This window comes from Nasonia vitripennis, unplaced genomic scaffold, assembly GCF_009193385.2.
Source record: "Nasonia vitripennis strain AsymCx unplaced genomic scaffold, Nvit_psr_1.1 unplaced0251, whole genome shotgun sequence".
In the NCBI taxonomy this organism is placed as follows: Eukaryota; Metazoa; Arthropoda; class Insecta; order Hymenoptera; family Pteromalidae; genus Nasonia; species Nasonia vitripennis.
In genome coordinates this window covers 215001-233827 of record NW_022280030.1, presented here as the reverse complement: position 1 = coordinate 233827, position 18827 = coordinate 215001, and the positions used below count along the sequence as shown (strand labels likewise).

General features: G+C 38.9%; 1 protein-coding gene across 4 annotated transcripts in view; it reads left to right on the top strand.

The window, feature by feature from the left end:
* Positions 1-18827, top strand: part of LOC116418353 (exostosin-2-like) — a 225327-nt gene that overhangs the window by 99526 nt on the left and 106974 nt on the right. For all 4 annotated transcript variants that reach the window (XR_004228364.2, XM_032602248.1, XM_032602249.1 and 1 more), the window contains one exon: positions 15117-15300. Coding sequence is in view for 3 of the 4 variants with exons in the window: in XM_032602248.1 (XP_032458139.1) it covers positions 15117-15300 (184 nt within the window). In the remaining variant the exon portion in view is untranslated. The remainder of the gene's footprint in view (positions 1-15116; positions 15301-18827) is intronic.

Below are 18827 nucleotides of genomic sequence, written 5' to 3'. Positions count from 1 at the left end.
AAACTTAATCGCCTAGCAAAAGGCAATGTCCAATAATAAAAACATGCCATGACAACGGCAATATACGGCCACACTCTGCCGCTCCTCCGCATGCAGGCGCCGAGCATCAAATCTTTAGACTTTGGTGACTTCGTCTAGTAGGCCGCGTGTCAGTTCCTCAGAACAAACCTCGGGTGTACCCTGACCACCTGCGACAAAAACGACGGGCTGCAGTAACATATAAAAAAAAGAGGGAGAGATAAATATAATTACATTTGAATTAAAAAAGTAATAAATCAAAGGTAGGGTAATAGCATACTTACATGCCGACCTGGGCACAAAAACGTGTACATCCGCCACTCGGTCCTCACCGCAAACTCCGCCGGTACAAGATTTATCCTATTTACAGGATTTAGGTTTAACAAAACTAGAAAAAAATAAATAAACTTACGCATCCATGTTGTATACAAAATACTGCATTTCAATAAGCTAAGAGCAAATAAAACACTATTGAAAACATATCTCTATGAAAACACTTTAAATGCAGTAAACCACTCACCTCGTTAAACTCCAAACAAATCAACTCCTCGAAAGAATCATCTTTTCCCGAGGAAAAGGATCCTTACGCACCCATAGAACACACGGTCCAGGTAGCTAAGATAACGACGGAGAGGAATCTATCTACGATACTAGACGATATTAAACCCCATAATCACACAGGCACACCGAGAAACACGATAACGTTGGACGCAAAGAAGTATTTTGAAACTTCTTCCTCTATAGTATACTAGTATATCTCCAAGATCGAGATTAAAAATCTATCAAACGACCTATAGAGCATGTTTTCAAAACTAAACGATGTAATTTAAAAATTCATATCCGAAGATAAAAAAAACGGCTGTCAACTACATAGACAGTATACTTTCACCAAGTGATAATAGTTAAAAACATCGTATTCTAATAGATAGATTCAAGTTTCTTAGAATTTCAAATAACACAAAAAAAATTTACAATATAGTTCATGACCGCCGTGCAAAAAAAAATTGACGTTTTTTGCTCTGCATTGTAATTGCATTCTATCGGAAACACGAGAACCTACTGTCAGTCATGAAGTATAAACATATGCATAATTAACCACGTATAAATCAAAAACTAAAATAGATTTTTTTCAGTTACCATGCATTTTTTTAATCAATTACAATACAATTACGCACAATCATAGTTCCTTATACTAACTATTTCAATCAACAATTTTTTAAAAGTCTAATCAGTTCTTCGTTATGCTGAACTTGCTAAAAACTAAAGTTTCAGCGAAAAATACAAAAGTGTTAAGAAGTCATTGTGGTAACCAATTTTGGACATATATTTACGTACATATATAGAGAACATAAATTTTCAAAAACCAGTTTTTTTCTGACTCAGGAACCTTAAAAACGTCGAAGTCTATTAAAATCCGTAGTATGAAATTTTTCACCATCACAAAGCCTTCTCTTGGAGAAAGCATAATAATTACCCAACAAAACACAATTTATGTCAGTATTTCTGTCAAACCCGCGGCATTATTTTGTCCATCGAGGTCGATGAACACATCGACGAGGGTAGCAGCCCGACCAAAACTTAGTCAGACTGCGTATAACTATTTAATACATTTATTTATTTATTTATTTATTTATAACCAGAAAGAAAATTAGTCAATACTTTCAATATAGCAATCAGTAACCGAACCATCGACAGGCTTTCTTAGCCCGAAAAATTTCTTAACTATTTGCGTACACACAAAAGAAATACATCTTATTCCGCGTTCGTTACGAAATTTTAATACATAATGAATGAAGTAATCTCACAATGATCAACAAATCCTTTTTCAATTTATTCAAAGTAAAACAAAATTAAAAGTGTTCAAACTAAACTATGATCTAAAACAAAGTCAATTCTACAAACAAATATTTTATCATGAAATTTTAATATATCAGTAACAATACAAATTCAAATTAGACTCGAAATTTAATAATAAAGCACAAAGTGGCTCAGAAATCGAATGCAGAGGCACCAAAAGTCTACAGGTGCTCGGGCCCACTCTGTTAAGATAAGCCATAGCGACTGCAACCATGTACCGAAGATAACTCATACAATTTCAATTGACGATGAGTTAACAATAATAAATATACTAAACACATGCATGTACCATATTGCACACATACTTCATTAAATTCTATGATGAGTACTTATTTTCAATATACCTATTGTTGTTTTATGTTAAGGTCTAAGGTGGAGCAAAAACAATTATTATCTAATTATAAAGTTTACTTTCAGGTCATTTTTCGTTAAAATTAGTTTTTCCATGGTTTTTTGTCGTGGTCGGATTAAAATGAAACACCCTGTATATGAAGACTTATGTACAGGTAATTTCGCTTACCTCTGTAAGGCGCTGTTTGAAATCTTACACATTAAGTTTATATTCTAATAATCAATTTAATTGCAACTATTATCGTATTACATTCAAATGAAATCTAAGTAAATAATAAAAAATACTTCAAATCCAAAATTGATCAGCAAACACGCTCTTTTAACCGAGCAATAAAGGACAAATAGAACTGGTTTAAGATGAAGTATCCGAAACTTTAGGTAGGATGCAAGAAATGAAAAATTTCGACTCATTAGTCAAAATACACAGAGGCAATGTCAATAACAAAAAAAGATCGTTCATAATGCAGAATTAAATAATCAATAAATTCAAAATTAGACTCTACTTCAAAATAAATGTTATATTCACTTCGCATCAATAGAAATTTTTCTAATTTCAAGAAGCCTCAAATAATACTGATTTTCGCAATCTATAATAACAAAACCAGAACAATATTCGCATATACAAAAAGATATACGTTAATTTTTTGACATAAACGATAATATCGAATAATCTATATATACATTAACTGTGTAATAAATTAAAGGAATAGAATTATAATTAAATGTAAAATACTATCCAGCGATAAGAAAAACCAGCAACATGGCAAGAAAAATCCCAAAATCTACAACGTAACTCGGACATAATGTGATGACCACCAACCCTAGGAACGAAATCAAACGACAATCAACAATAATGCACTACACATGTGTAGAAATAAAACTACCAAAATGCATATAATATTAATTAACTGACGGTGTTGAGGTTAAATTGAAGAAGTGAGCATGAATAACATCTAGAAATAACTACTACAGGCTCAGCCTTTCAATCCATTTACCGAAATATCTACATTTTCATATTTAAAAACAAAAAATAATCCAAAGACTTTATAACGAAAGGATTTTATGTTTACAATAATTAACATTTCACGATTTCGTTGGTTTTCACATTTTCCTGAATGAACCATTCCTATACATACATATTTTCCCCCAACCGATCAAGACAACCCAAGGACCAAGGCTACGGTACAAAATCTAATTATCATTAGATATAACTCACACAACGCACAAAATAAGAGCAAGCTCTCCCACACAAGATCAGCACGTGACTTTGAGGACGAATAGACAAATTACGTCGAAGACATGGTATAGAAAGAAGTACATCACCGGAGAAATTTGATAAATAAAAGAAGATACTGTTAGAAGAGTGCGACGAAAAGTGACGGACCCCGGCTGGAACCGAGATTGTCTGGCTTGCAAGGCAGACGTTCTGTCTACGCGCTACGGCCACCACCACATTCCATTCTTCTACTCGCTTTCTTATAATAGCTGGACACACGTGACAATACCAAAACCAACAAAAGCAAGAATGTAATGAATCACTCGTACTGCTGCAAGCAGGTCAACGTAATACAATTAGTACAAAGCCTATGTCTTCCACGAATCAACAGAACTTCCGTTCAGTGCCAGTGAAGGATCAATCCCTAAGTACTTCCTACGCCAATATTAACCAAACCCTACCAATATTATACACCACGTTTATCCTAACAATGTCACATGAACCATAGTAACCTGCAACTAAAGCAAAACTAAAATAAAATAAAATCAAATCACGTAAAAAAAATGTTAATAAAAATGAAATTAGCCCTTATATACTAGGGTAATAATGATACACGTTGAGTAAACAAGGAAAATCTGTTAATCCTATTCTAATTATGTTATAGATATAAGAATATTACTATAAACTTATTAATGCAATTCAATGTACTAGGAGTAGCGATTAAAATTAATAAGGTGTTGTTATTTTTCATCGAGGACGATGAAATTTTCCGATAAGGGAGCTGTTATATTTCGCAATAATTTCAATTTTTACCTATAATAATCCTATACAACACCTTGTATAATTATAATTAATTATAATTATAAGCGTATAATTTAATCGCTAGCCCTTAACTTACGCCGCGACCACCGATCTCCGAAATTACAATTTAAATATGCAAAATAATATTGACACGTGTGTTTGAGACACACTACGTCACGAATTAATCACCCGTGGAAATTCAATTTTCGGCTGGAGACCTTTGACTCTTAATAGGTTAGGACAAGGTGTTGCGCGACAGATCACTGGTACCGCGGCGGCGTTATCAAGTTTATGACCTGTGCCGTCGAACGATCTCTATGAATTTTTCTCGAAACGCCATAAACATTATCTAATTTATTACCCGATATTCCAAATATGGAACAACAAAACTAAATAAAAGGGAATCGATGGCCAACGCGAGCGCTTTTTAGCCGGACTGCAGTCAGTCTGTCGAGTACAGTTGTAATAGTAGCATCTTAGGACTAAACTTATTTTATTTAGCGCGGTGCCGTGCTCACGCGCCAACTAGAGTTAAGCATTAACAAAACACAGTTTCATTTTATCACAATTATTACCAGAATATTTCTAAGTGTGTATCCTACGTTTTGAGTGAATCAATAAATATTTTAAGTGTATCTAGACGATATATTACCAGTACAGTTATTTGTCGCTGAAAATACCTATCCACGATAAATTATATTTAATATTGAAGCAGTATACTCCTTAAGGTAAGCCATTTGATTATTATACAGGGTGACCCAATTTAAACGGGCACCGCTCATAACTCGTCAGGGACAGCCACAATCGAAAAAATGGTAGAGACCAAAGTTGTAGGATATCGAAGGGGCAACCCGATGGTGACCTTGGATTTGACCTTGAAATGACCTTGTAGGACTGGCTCAAATTCGAGGTCACAATTCTCCCCCCCCCTATAGAACAACTTTGGTCTCTACCACTTTTTTTTAATTTGGCGTTGCTAGAGGAATTACGTAGGCGGGGTTTCATTCTGGCTGCAGGACATTGAGATGACCTTCAGTGCCGCAACCGAACATACCATTCTGAACGTAAAATTTACCGCTCTTTCCATTCCCGCAATAAAAGAATGGGGTTCCTATTTAAAAATCCAAAGTTGACCTTCAAATGACCTTGAAAAACGCGTTCAAGGTCAAATCCAAGGTCACCATCGGGTTGCCCCTTCGATATCCTACAACTTTGGTCTCTACCATTTTTTCGATTGTGGCTGTCCCTGACGAGTTATGATCGGTGCCCGTTTAAATTGGGTCACCCTGTATAATATAACGCTTTTCTCATACACCTGTATAGGTGTCCGACCAAGAATCCGCTACCCTTACCTCCTCCTCCCGCCACGCTCAATCGAGTCACTAGTGCAAGCCACTCGGCACTACGTGACCTTAGAAATTGTGATCGCGACGCGTTCATAATATTTCAATTCATCGGTACGTCACATCAGTAAAAAATAAAAAAACATTCTGCGGTTCGCTGGATTGCTTCTCTGCGCTGTCTCGTAGATGCTGCGACAGAGTCCCACCAGGGATGCCAGATGTTACTGATGGATTGTGTGTTAGTCCTGCTCTGTGAGCGGGCGAGAGAATCAGATAGAAGTAGCTTGATTTGTGCTTTATTCACCTAAAACTGGAGGTCGACGCGACTTGTCGATGGCGAGCGGCTCCGCGTGCGGGGGCTCTGGGCACCGGCTCTGTCTTGCTGACGCTGCGCTGCACGCGCCGCGGTGCCACCGGAGAGCCCATAGCTCGTCCGTGACAGTATATAGGTTTGAATGTTGTGACGAGACACGAGTCTTGCACATGTAAATACATGCGAAGACAGCCATAATAGACGCGAGGCGAGCGCGCACGACGCGGAATGAGTGCGCGCGCGTACCAACTTACAGGCGAGTCTGCATGAGCGCGGACTACGGCGGCCGGCGAGCGACTCAGCCGCGACGCGTGTTGTAATAAGTATAAGACGCAATCAGCCGCACACAAATATATGTAAAATAGTATACATACGCAGTCAAGGGAAGGACAAGCGTGTGTTTATTTTTGTATGAGTGAGAAAGAGATAGGTATATACGTGTGTGTACGAAAATGTATAGTAAGAGAGGATGATGTACACGCAGGTATAGTCTCAGTCGTGAATAGCGCGCCTTCTTGTAAACTACGCATATCAATGCGTATGTGTATCCAAAATGTAGAACATGTGCGTGATTTAGTTGCGAACGAAATCCTGACGCATCGTCAATCGATAATTAGTTTGTTATACGATTAAGTGAATAAAGAAAATCTAATAGAGATCCTCTACCTGTTCCAGTGTATATTTTCTACCCACACGTATTCCAAAACGTAATACTGCCATACTAAAATAATATAGGTTATGGGCTCAGGCACCCAATGCGGCAAGGAGCACGTGTTCGTAGTTGGATTGAAATTTAAAGTTTGAATTGAAATTAAGAAAGAGTGAAAAGTTACAAGTGAATAAATTGAGTGGAGTGTCGAGAGAAAAAGAAATTAAAATGGAGCAGAACAATTCGTCACCGTTTGCGAATTTTGTTAATTTAAATGCAGAAAATTACGATAGCTGGAAATTAGACATGAAAGTTTTATTGATAGATAGAGGATCATGGGAATTTGTTGACGGCAGTGCGGTGGCATTAGAGGATAACGCGTCAAATACAATAAAAGTCGATTATAAGAGAAGGAAAGAACGTGCCTACACTACTATTTATCAAGGAATAGAGAAACAATTCCATACGTTAATCGAAATGCGCTCGACGGGAAAGAAGCGTGGAAAATTTTAAAAGAGAATTTCGAACCAAAATCGAGAGCAAGACTTGCTGGGCTCGTGGACGAATTCTATGAGATGAGATTTGATCATGAGAAAGAAAGTATTGGCATATTTTGCAAAAAAGTGAATGAAAAAGCAATGTTGATAAAAGATGCAGGTTTTGAAATACCGGAGATTTTGAGGTGATTTCAATTAATAAGAAGCCTACCAGGAGATTACGACAACCTAGTGCAAATTCTGTATAGATCTGAAGAAAGTGACTTTAAGTTTGCGAATATTGAAAAGCAATTAATAGCAGAAGAAGGCAGAGTTAAACAGAAAAGGAAAGATGAAGGACTGAACGACGTAGCGAACGCATACTATACAAGTGGAAATAAAGAAGCAAAGAATAATAATACTAATATGAGATACAACAAAAACAACAATAGGAGTGAGAATAAGCAGAATAAAGAGCAGCAATTCAAGAAAAACTATAGAGACGAGGTATGTCACTATTGTAAACAGACTGGTCATATAAAAAGGTATTGTCCTACTTTAAAGAGAAAAGAAGAAGGCAAGAGAAATTTTCACCGCAATGATGATAACAAAGCCAATAATAGTAAAGCCTTCTATATAGAGGATAAAATTAATACATCAGAAATGAACGAATGTCAAGAAGTGCAATTGAATAATGTAGCAGAAGAAAAGTCTGATGAGTGGCTGGCTCGATAGTGGAGCAACGTCTCATTTTTGTGTAAATAAATCGCTTTTTACGAATTTCTCAGAATTGCCACGCACGGAGGTCTTAGTAGGAGATAAAAATGCAACATCATACGTAACTGGAAAAGGAAACATTACATTTTACTTGAAAGAAAATGGAAGATTGATAGAAATAAAGCTGAAAGATGTCTTGTACGCGCCGAACATGCGGAGAAATTTGATTAGCGGAGCATGTATGGACATAGCGGGCTTCAAAAACATATGGAAACATAATAAGATGGAAATTTACAATGAAAAAGGTAAATATTATTTCACTGCTCACAGGAAAGAAAAATTTTACAGAATTGAAGCTTATTATGATTTAAATAATAACAACGAAGTATACAATGTGAGTCAAAGTGACGCAGTGAAAGTACATAGAAAATTCTGTCACATGAGTATAAATACTATCAGTCAAATGGAGAAGAAAGGAGTTGTAAGAGGCATTGAAAAGGTAAATAATGAAGAATTTTCATGTAACATATGTCCTGTAAGTAAAGCAACGCGTTCATCCTTTAAGACGATAACAAGGGTAGTGACAAGAGATATACTAGAAAAGGTATACATGGATGTATGGGGACCGGCTCCAGTAAAAACAGTAGGTGGAAGTTATTACTTTTTGTCAATAATTGACGATTACTCTAGAAAAGTTTTTATATATACAATGGAGAGAAAATCAGAGGTATTCAAATTTTTTTAATTATTTCTCACTGAAGCCGAAAGACAAACAGGTAGAAGAATCAAAATGGTACGTACGGATAACGGCATGGAGTTTTGCCACAGAGAATTTGAAGATTTTTTGAAGAATATGGGAATAGTACCAGAGAGGACGTCAACGTATACACCAGAGCAGAACGGAGTCGCAGAAAGATTTAACCGTACAGCATTAGACGGTGTGAGATCAATGCTACAAAATAGTGGTTTGCAAAAGAGGTTTTGGGGAGAAGCGTTACACGCATTTGTGCATGTGAAGAACAGATGCACGCATACGCTTCTGAAGGATCAAACACCAGAAGAAAAATGGTGGGGAAGGAAAACTTCTGTTCAACATTTGAAGATTTTTGGATCGCTCATTTTTGGATACGTTTATACGCCAAAACAAAGGCGAAATAAATTAGAACCAAATGCAGAATTAGGAATTCTGGTCGGATATGCAGTGAAAACAAAAGGATATCGAGTATGGTTGCCAAAGACGAGACAAGTTGTAGAGTCTATTCATGTAAAGATAGAAGAGAATCAAAATGGAGTAGATACATTATTTGGTAGAGATAAAAAGTATGGTAATAAAAATAATTTGATTAATTTTGATGATGAAGAAATAATTGAAGATGAAATCGAAAGAGACAAAAAAATTAATGACACAGAGAGGCAAATTAAACAAGATAATGAACCAAACGAGATAGATATATCGGCATCGAAAAGAGTTGAAAGACCAAGAAAATCAGAGAGTCGAACCGACGTTTATTATTATACTCCAGGTGACAATATTAGAATCCGATCACTCAATGAAGCTAAGAAATATTGTGAAGATAGATCATTACATTTTGATCCAAGCAAATTCTGTTTTAAACCTATGACACCGACCGATGAATCAAGAGAAGAAGATATAAATCAAAGAATAAATTTGGAAGAGATTGAAACCGTAATGTATAAAGAAGAAGTCCTGTACGTCGATATGCCCAGAACATATGAAGAATGTCAACTATCGCCGCAGAAAGAAGAGTGGAACAAGGCGATGCAAGGAGAAGTAGACACAATGAATGCACGAGCAGTGTGGATTCTCGTAGACCTACCTCTAGGATGTAAGGTCATAGGAAGTAAGTGGGTATACACTGTAAAAACCGATGATAAAAATAATATAAAGAAATATAAAGCAAGGTTGACTGCTCAAGGGTTTAATCAAAGACTTGGTATTGACTATTGTGATGTCTTTTCTCCCGTTATAAATTTCTCATTAATTAGATTTTTCTTCATATTATTTGTACCGGTTTTAGCGTGGAAACATAGACAATTAGATGTAAAAGCGGCATACTTATATGGTAAGTTAAAAGAAAAAAATTATATGAAACAACCGAAGGGATTTGAAATTCCAGGTAAAGAAAACAAGGTTTGTTTGTTATTAAAATCAATTTACGGTTTACATCAAAGTGGCAAAGAGTGGTATGATGAAACAGAGAATATTTTAAAGTCGTTGAATTTTGTAAGATTGAGTTGGTGCAATTGTGTTTACACTCTGAATAATGACTATTTACTATTGTATGTTGATGATTTCGTAATATTTGCTAAAAATGATAAATTAATTGACGAGGTAATTTCACAGCTAAAAGAAAAAATAGAGATTGAAGATTTAGGGAGAGTTAAATATTTATTAGGTGTGAATTTGGATAAAATTGAAGAAAAGTATTATTTGCATCAGACTACGTATATAGAGAAGTTAATTGTTAAATTTGAAGGGATACCAAGAAGACTCGGCGTTCGTGATAAGTGCTGTGCCCAGCCTTTCCCTGTGTGTGAGTGTGACACGAGATCCGGACACCCTGTTCTCCCTTGCTTCTGCGGTCCAGCGCAACGTCCGTGAGAGCCTGTACGGGACCAGGGTCGTGATAGCCGACGGGAGAAGGTTGGTGAATGCGCGCAGTGTCTGTAGAGTGAGTATGTGTGAGTATATCACCCGTGCGAGGGTGATTGCGCGCGACTTTCTCGGCGATACGCGCGTAAGCGCGCGAGTATTTCGGCGTCGCGGCGAGTCGCATTTGTTATTTTGTAACATCACGCTTTTATCGCGGATTGAAATATAACTCTAGACTTATTATTTTACGTGATTTTGTTGTTATTTGCCAACCTCGATTACAAACGTCCGTTTTCTTACGTCCTTCCCGCGAATACCGCCGCCTACGCGGGCGTTAATAACGCAATTTTAACGCATCTGAGCAGCCGCGCACGCACCAGGCGGTGCGTAGTCTACGAGAGAGAAAGCAGCAGAGTAAGCTGCGATGGTCTCCGCCGCAGCGCGGGATAGCGATTCGGTTATTCAACGTTAGTTTGTTGAATAAATCCTCACCCCGTTACATTGGCGCCCAACGTGGGCGCCATGTAACGGGGTGAGACTTTGACGTGAGTGGAGGAAATCACAAAAGGAGACGCCGGGACCAAGAATCGATCCGGCGCTCCCGAGATCTCTAGGCGCGCGCTATGTACGTCTAGCTAATGACGCCTTATTTCGTCACACTCTATTCTGCCTCGATTACCGGCGTGGCGAGGGACGTTGTTCCTCGTTACAACACACTGAAAAACACAAATTTTTGAAATTGTTTTAACTCGAAAACTAAATTTTGAATCTTTCTAAAAAAAATCATGATAATTGAGAGTTATTAGGACTATACTTTAATTTAAAGTAATTTCATGGGGCAGATCCCGAGAAAAACATCAACAACTGAAAATCTTTTTTCTACGTGACGTGGTAATGATATTAAGCTTCAAAATTTTGTTTCTCACCCTGTATACTTTGCATACTTGAAAACTGCATCGCTTATATCTCTAGCGTCCTTACAGTGGCGGGTGGGTTAAGTAATTTTAACTCCAACGTGCGGGTACGTGGCAATTGGCGTTCGCGGCTACCTCAGACATACTGCCATTTTGCGTCAGTATTCGCAAGCGGCGGCAGCAACACCGGCAGTGCGGTGCGTATACGGCTGCCCTCCGGTACTCAAAGCCATCGAAGGTATGATCTTCGAATATACTGAGGATATACCGGGGGTATACCGGAGGTATACCAGGGGTATACCAAGGGTATACCAGGGGTATACCAAGGGTATACCAGGGGTATACCAAGGGTATACCAGGGATATACCAAGGGTATACCAGGGGTATACCAAGGGTATACCAGGGGTATACCAAGGGTATACCAGGGGTATACCAAGGGTATACCAGGGGTATACCAAGGGTATACCAGGGGTATACCAAGGGTATACCAGGGGTATACCAAGGGTATACCAGGGGTATACCAAGGGTATACCAGGGGTATACCAAGGGTATACCGGAAGTACCTCTTCATGACAGTGCGGCCAACGCGATAAATTCCCTTACATATGTGATAAATACTATTCACTAGACGAATGCACGTGCACCTACATTAAATTAGCTGTGCGAGCTATGCGAAAGAAATATAGGGAGAGAGAGATAGACAGATAGGCCTTTATTTGCATATAGCAAAACAAATAATACAATTTTACAATTTTACAAATATCACAAATGTGCAACTGTTTTGCATAAGTTTGTATAACAATAAATAGCATATGTCTGTATATTAACAACGTCGCAGAAAGGTATTGGTTGTCACATATTAAAATAAAACTAAGGTAAAATACCAACGCAAGTATCACAATAGGAGATCACATAATTAAAATAAAGATAAGGTAAGATACCATCGCAACTATCACATTGAATTATCACAATAGGCTTTCTCCGAGTTGTACAGATCAGGTTTGGTCATAGACCCATCTACATTGCACATAAGTTTCTAAGCTTATGTGCAATGTAGTATTCTCTAGAATAAGTTACAGCCCGAGGGCCGAGTCAGACTAGATTAGAAATAAATAAACAGACAGTGCCAGAGGGCTTAGAGTCACTACGACTCGCTGGCCAGTAGGTGCTGTCGCATTGCCCTCTTGAAGGAGGCGAGTGATGGCAGGTTTCGCAGGGTAAAAGGGAGAGAGTTCCAGAACCGAGCATCCTGGCCTTGGAAGGCCCTAGCCCCGGTTTTAGTGTTCACGGTAGGGATGCTCAGTTTCGGAGGAACTTCCCTAGCGGAGGGTCTCGGCTTGTGTTTGCTGAAGAAAGAGGCCAGATAAGAATGTTCACCGATACTAGTTACTCTGTATAGTAAAATAGCCTCAAAGTATAGCCTTCTTGAATCGGTGCGAAGCCATTCAAGACGCCTTCGGTAGGGACTGATGTATTCATCCCTTCTAACTCCGAAGATGAATCTCACACATGAATTGCTCAGTCTCTGTAACCGTATACATTGTTCGTTCGACGCGTCCAGGATAGTCACAGTACAGTAATCAATGTGTAATTGTATCAGTGTCTCGAATAACCTTCTGCGAAGGGCCTCAGTGGTGCAGCCCCTGATAAACCGCAGGCTGTACAGGACTTTGTTGACTTTTATCGTGATAGCATCCACCTGCGGTTTCCAAGTAAGTTGGGAGATCACTCCGTCCGGCAACGCAAACCCAGGCAATTTCTATGATTTAATATCATTTATGTTCTTCATGGACCCGAAAAATATTGACTTGGTTTTGCCGGAGTTGAGTCGCAGACCGGAGTTCTCCGCCCAGCCAGAAACCAGCCGTGCCGCTTCTGCCAGTCGAACCACGACGTCTTTGCTGGTATGTAGATAAATCTGGACGTCGTCAGCGTAAAAAAGATGTTTAATTGTGATACCGTCAAGTATGGTTTGCAGGTCGTTGACATAGAGACTGAACAGCAGGGGTCCCAGTACAGAACCCTGTGGAACTCCCAGATTGGTTTCAAGCCACTCTAAGGTTCCGTTTTTATTCGAAATTACCATCTGAGATCGCCCCTGTAAATATGATTTAATCCACAGGAGAGCTGCCCTAGAGAACACCAGCTATCTCAGTTTAGATAGTAAATTAGAAGATGAGATGGTGTCAAAGGCCTTGCTGAAGTCAAACAGCAGCATGAGCGTCTCTTTCTTTTAGTCGGAAACCGGACTGGAAGGGGTCGAGTATATAATTTTTGTTAAGATACTCCGTGATCTGGGCGTGCGCGATCTTCTCGAGTACCTTTGAGAGGAAGCAGAGCAACGCAATTGGACGAAAGTCCTTAACATTAGAAGGAGCGCTGGTCTTTCTCAGCGCGATTAACTGAGCCTGCTTTCAGATACTCGGAAAGATTTCCTGAGCAAAGGAGCAGTTAAATAATTTAAGAATTAATTCGCCAATAATTGGGAGGGCTTTGACGACCACCCCGCACGGAACACCGTCGACACCCCTCGCTGGCGAGGAAAAGTGTGATATAGCAAGGACGACATCGCTCATACTGACAGGACTGAAAGCAAAGCCCTCCTCGCTTGCAAGTAAAATAGTGTCCGTTGCATCGTCTATATTTTCGAGGGATACACCGATACTCCCTCGAAGTGCTCGTTTAGCTCCCCTGGCGTGAAACCGAAAAACTCCTCATCCTTACGCCCAGGCAAGAGGTCGAGATGACGCATTACCTTCCATATATTCCTATTTTCATCAAGAGCGTCCGAGAGTTGTTGGCAAAGGAAGGAATCACGCTCTTGAGCAGAACGCATGTCGACCTTGTTGAGAGAGAGAAAGAGATTTAATTATATATATGTAATTGATTTGAAATAATTTTATCCATCAAACAAAAAAAAAAACTTGGTAGAATTATATATGAACTAAAAACAATTCTGATATTAAGCAATACATAATGTTAAAGGAAGCTACGTGCCAAAGAATTGGCAGCGGTTTTTTATTTTCTTCCATGTCACATCGTGGTCGATATAGACGTCCCTCCTCTTTTTCTTTGTTGGTCTGTATTACTGGAGATCTGTGCACCTTCGTGCTTCTCCCGTCTCGGTTTTGATCCTCTTTATGTTCGTCTGCTTTCTTCTTTTTTTGTAACCTTTTCTGACCCTTTTGAAAATCTTTTGTTTTCATTACTTGCCACCTTATTCTGCTTAAAGTTGACCTCTAGTTTCCTTTGTCTTAACCCTTTGAACCCTCTTTCTTTCCCCCCTCTACCTCTGACTCCGCTCGGAGTGATGACCATAATTTGTGCCGGCTCCACTAGGTTGTTTCCAGCACTCTTGGCGACTTATAAGGCCAATCCTTGTCTTCGTTCCCGTTCCCTGTTCCTATTATGCTTCAGATCTGGCTGTTCATGCTCCGACTAACTTCACACATATATCTGTCCTTGTCTATCCTTTCCTAACTTCCCTGTACACTTGATACTTTCTTTCAACTGTTTGCTTTTTTTCTATCTCTATTACTTTATACTCCTCTATTACCCTTTATACTCCTATGCACTCTTACTTTTCTTTGCTCTTCCATTATCCCTTCCCTTCTAACTTTCATACTTTTCCCTCAACTCTTACTGTTACTACCGTCTAAGCACAACCGTTACTGACTGATGTCTAACATAACGTTTTTGATAACATTTAAAGTATAAATATTTTAAATCATCCGCTACAGTAATTATTTTTCAAAGTAAAATGTTTGAAATGATCTTGCAGTTTTCATTCTGTACGTATACTATCTTATTTGAAATTATATTAAATTTTCCTAAATGTATGTTTCAGAAAATACTTTGTGATATCATCTCAAGCCAACACTAATCCAGATATTCATAAGGACTTATTAAATTTACAACAAATGTATCCAAATGAATTATATATATTTGATACGTGCTTGGGTTTAAATAGCACAAACAAATTTTTGCGATGCACTAATAACCAAGTACATACATACACCGACGTTTTACAAGTAAGTCAAAACAGCTGCAAATTAATTTGCAAGTAGCTTCCTTAAAAATAATTTATTGCTTTTATAGATAATAATGAATAGATAATAATAATGAAAGGAATCAATATACCACACATTTTTAACCAACTCTATAATTTTAAATTTGATAAACAGCTTTTTTATTGAATTATCATAGTCCATAGGAATAAATTCATAAGTATTAAATTATTTAAACACTTGCTTAGTTAGATGGCATTCAAGGTAGTTTATTCCAAAAATAATTTTCTTAGGAAATTAATAAATTAATGCTTCATATTAGTATTGCCCATACACACCTAAAATTTCAGATGGATCTGTAGTCTAGCAGCTGAGATTTAAAACCTTAAAGTTCCGGCGTTTAACACGCTATTCCTATGCTGGGCTCGCGCGAAACATACAATTTTGTTGACTGTAGCCGAACGCTTCTTATGATCCTGTTGAAAAACTAAAGTAAGATAAAGGACGTTATTATAAATCTTTTGAGACCTCATAAGCAATCATTTGCTGTTGAGTTTTCGAGTTATTGTAAAGTAGGCTATTGTTGGCCGCGCAAGCACGAACACTAGCATCGCTGGCATGTACGTACAGGAAGAAGACAAACAAGAGTCAACGGATTTTCATATTGCTTCCTGCCCAAGGAAGCTTTGTAATCGTGATTTTTGGAGTTTGTGTGGAAACATGTTGGAAGTGTGTTCTGATGCGCTTATTTTGCCACCTTTTTGTGTAAAAAACATTTTTTAAACATTCAAATTAAAATCCCTGCATTCATACTAAAACTACAGGTGTACAAAGTGTCCTCCTTGAATTTGAGCCCAAAAGAACCATTCGTTCACTTGGAATCCTACAGACAGTGAAAAAATTCATAAAACATTGCACCGAGTGCCACAATAAGCCAGAAGGGATAATTAAGGTTTTAGCATAGTAAACTTAAAGGTATTAATACTAAATATCACTAAAGGAATTCTAAATGATTTACTTTAATTTTGTCATTTTTACTTATAATTCTTTTGTTCAGGATTTAAAGGCGTTGTGTCCCCTTAATTGAATTTTTTATTCGTATTTATAAACTTAATAAAATAAGTACATAAACTCAAAATTACGGTTTTAAGAAAACATAATTTTAATAGTGTCAAATATCAGCCTTATTGATTGAACACAATACAATAACATGTGTCAAAATATGTCGGTGGTCTTGCTGATGCTCAATCGGTTACTCAATACATTGTATGAGATATTTTTATTTATACACAAACACACATGTATGTTCACACACACACACACACACACACACACAATGAATGTCTAGAAGAGGGAACATTCCCTACAAACTGGAAGTAACAGCGACTCGTGCTTCTGCTAAAAGGAAAGAAGCCTCTCCAGGATTCCTCATCATACAGACCTCTCTGCATGTTGGACAGCCCGGGTAAGATCCTGAAATGCATAATCTACGTCAGAATGGATCATTTTATAGAAGGAAAAGGTGGATTAGCGGAACACCAATATGGCTTTAAGAATCGTTCAACCCTGGACGCAGTTAGCCTAGTGATCGACACTGCGCAAACAGCGATATAGGGGAAAAGATGGAAGGGAGGAAAAAAGAAGTACTGCGCCATAGTTACATTGGATGTCAAAAATGCATTCAATTCTGCTAAATGGAGTGAAATACACGAAGCACTCCGGAAACAGAATGTGACCTTATATATAAGAACAACTATGTGCGACTATTTGAAGGACAGAATCTTATTATATGACACGGAGGACGGCACCAAGACCTATAAAGTTACAGGAGGCGTACCCCAAGGGTCAGTGCTTGGCCCACTGACGTGGAACATCATGTACGATGGGGTACTAAGCCTACAATTACCTGAAGGAGGAACAGTCGTGGGCTTCGCTGACGACATAGCAGTAGTGGTAGTAGCGAAACATAAAGAAGAGTTGACAAAAATAGCGGAAGAGGCGACCTGTATACACGAGTGGCTAACGGAGACGGGTCTGGAACAGAAGTTATTCTTTTCTCTAGTAGGAAGAAGATGGAGGAAATTAAACTGACAGCAGATAAACATGAGATAGCTTCTCAACCAACCATCAAGTACTTGCGCATCACAATCGATGCAAGAATAACTTTCAAACAACATCTGGAAATAGTCAGCGATAAAGAAGCAAAAGTCGGCGCTGCTCTATCACGATTGATGCCAAATGTAGGAGGCCCAACTCAGAAGCGAAGGTTAGTCTTAGCCAGTGTAACCACATCGATTATGCTATATGGAGCCCTAATATGGGCGGATACGATGCGGGTGAAATAGTATGCCCAAATGCTAACCACTGTGTACAGACAAAGTGCACTAAGAGTGGTGACCGCTTACCGTACAGTATCGGGCAATGCGGTTTGCATTATTGCTGGTATGCCGCCGATTGACCTTTCGGCGATGGAAAGCAAGAAAGTATTCCAAACTAAAAGAAGAACAAGTGACAAAACTCGGAAGGAGATCAGGGATGCAGCAAGAAAGAAGACAATGGCCGAACAAGATGGGATGTTAGTGACAAAGGGCGATGGACACATCGCCTTATACCAAAAATACAGGATTGGACTGGAAGATAACATGGGAAGGTCAACTACTACCTCACACAGTTTTTAACCGGGCACGGATGCTTCCAGGCTTATCTGCACCGATTTAAATTAGATGACAGTTCGAACTGTCCATCTTGTTTGGACGATAACGAAGATGCGGAGCATGTTCTCTATGAATGTTCGCGATACCAAATGGTGCGAAAAGAACTCGAGTGTTATCTCCAGATCAGAGTGACACCTGAGTCAATGATGACAACTATGTTGACGTCGGAGGATGGTTGGAACGCAGTAAACAACTACGTAAGGACTATGCTCAAGAAGGTTAGAAATTACGAAGAGAAAAGAAAGACAAGGCGAAACAGCGGAATAAAAATGTACGACGAAGGTCACTGTGCCGTTTCGGGGTTGAGGCTGTCCAAAGGATAGCTGGACGATGCCGCACGAAGCAGACGACCGGACGATGCGGAAAGAAGCTGACGCCCGGACGACGCAGAAACAAGAAGACGTGATGACGACCACATTAATTAGAAGAGGGCGTATAAGCCTTTCGCCTCCCCCCCTCCCGCGAAGCACTACTCGACGGTCGTACCGCGGGGAACAAGGACACAGAAGATGGAGCTAGGTGCGCCTTTACCGAGGGACGATAAAGACAAAGAGGGCATTCCTTGGTACGGTTGGGTGTTTTTCATCTGGCCGTAAAAAGGATGGGTTTAGTCGGTGTGAATCCGACACACGGCTGACATTGCGGATGGGGCTGTTTCGACGACCCCATAAACTAAGTCACGCTAAGGTCTTTCTAAGATTTTCCCTAACACCTCTTCTCCGAGAGAGAAAAATACACACACACACACACACACACACACACACGCGTACCTTCAGGCTAGGGTGACCCCTGAGTCAATAATGTTAGCTATGCTAGCGTCAAAAGATGGCTGGTGCG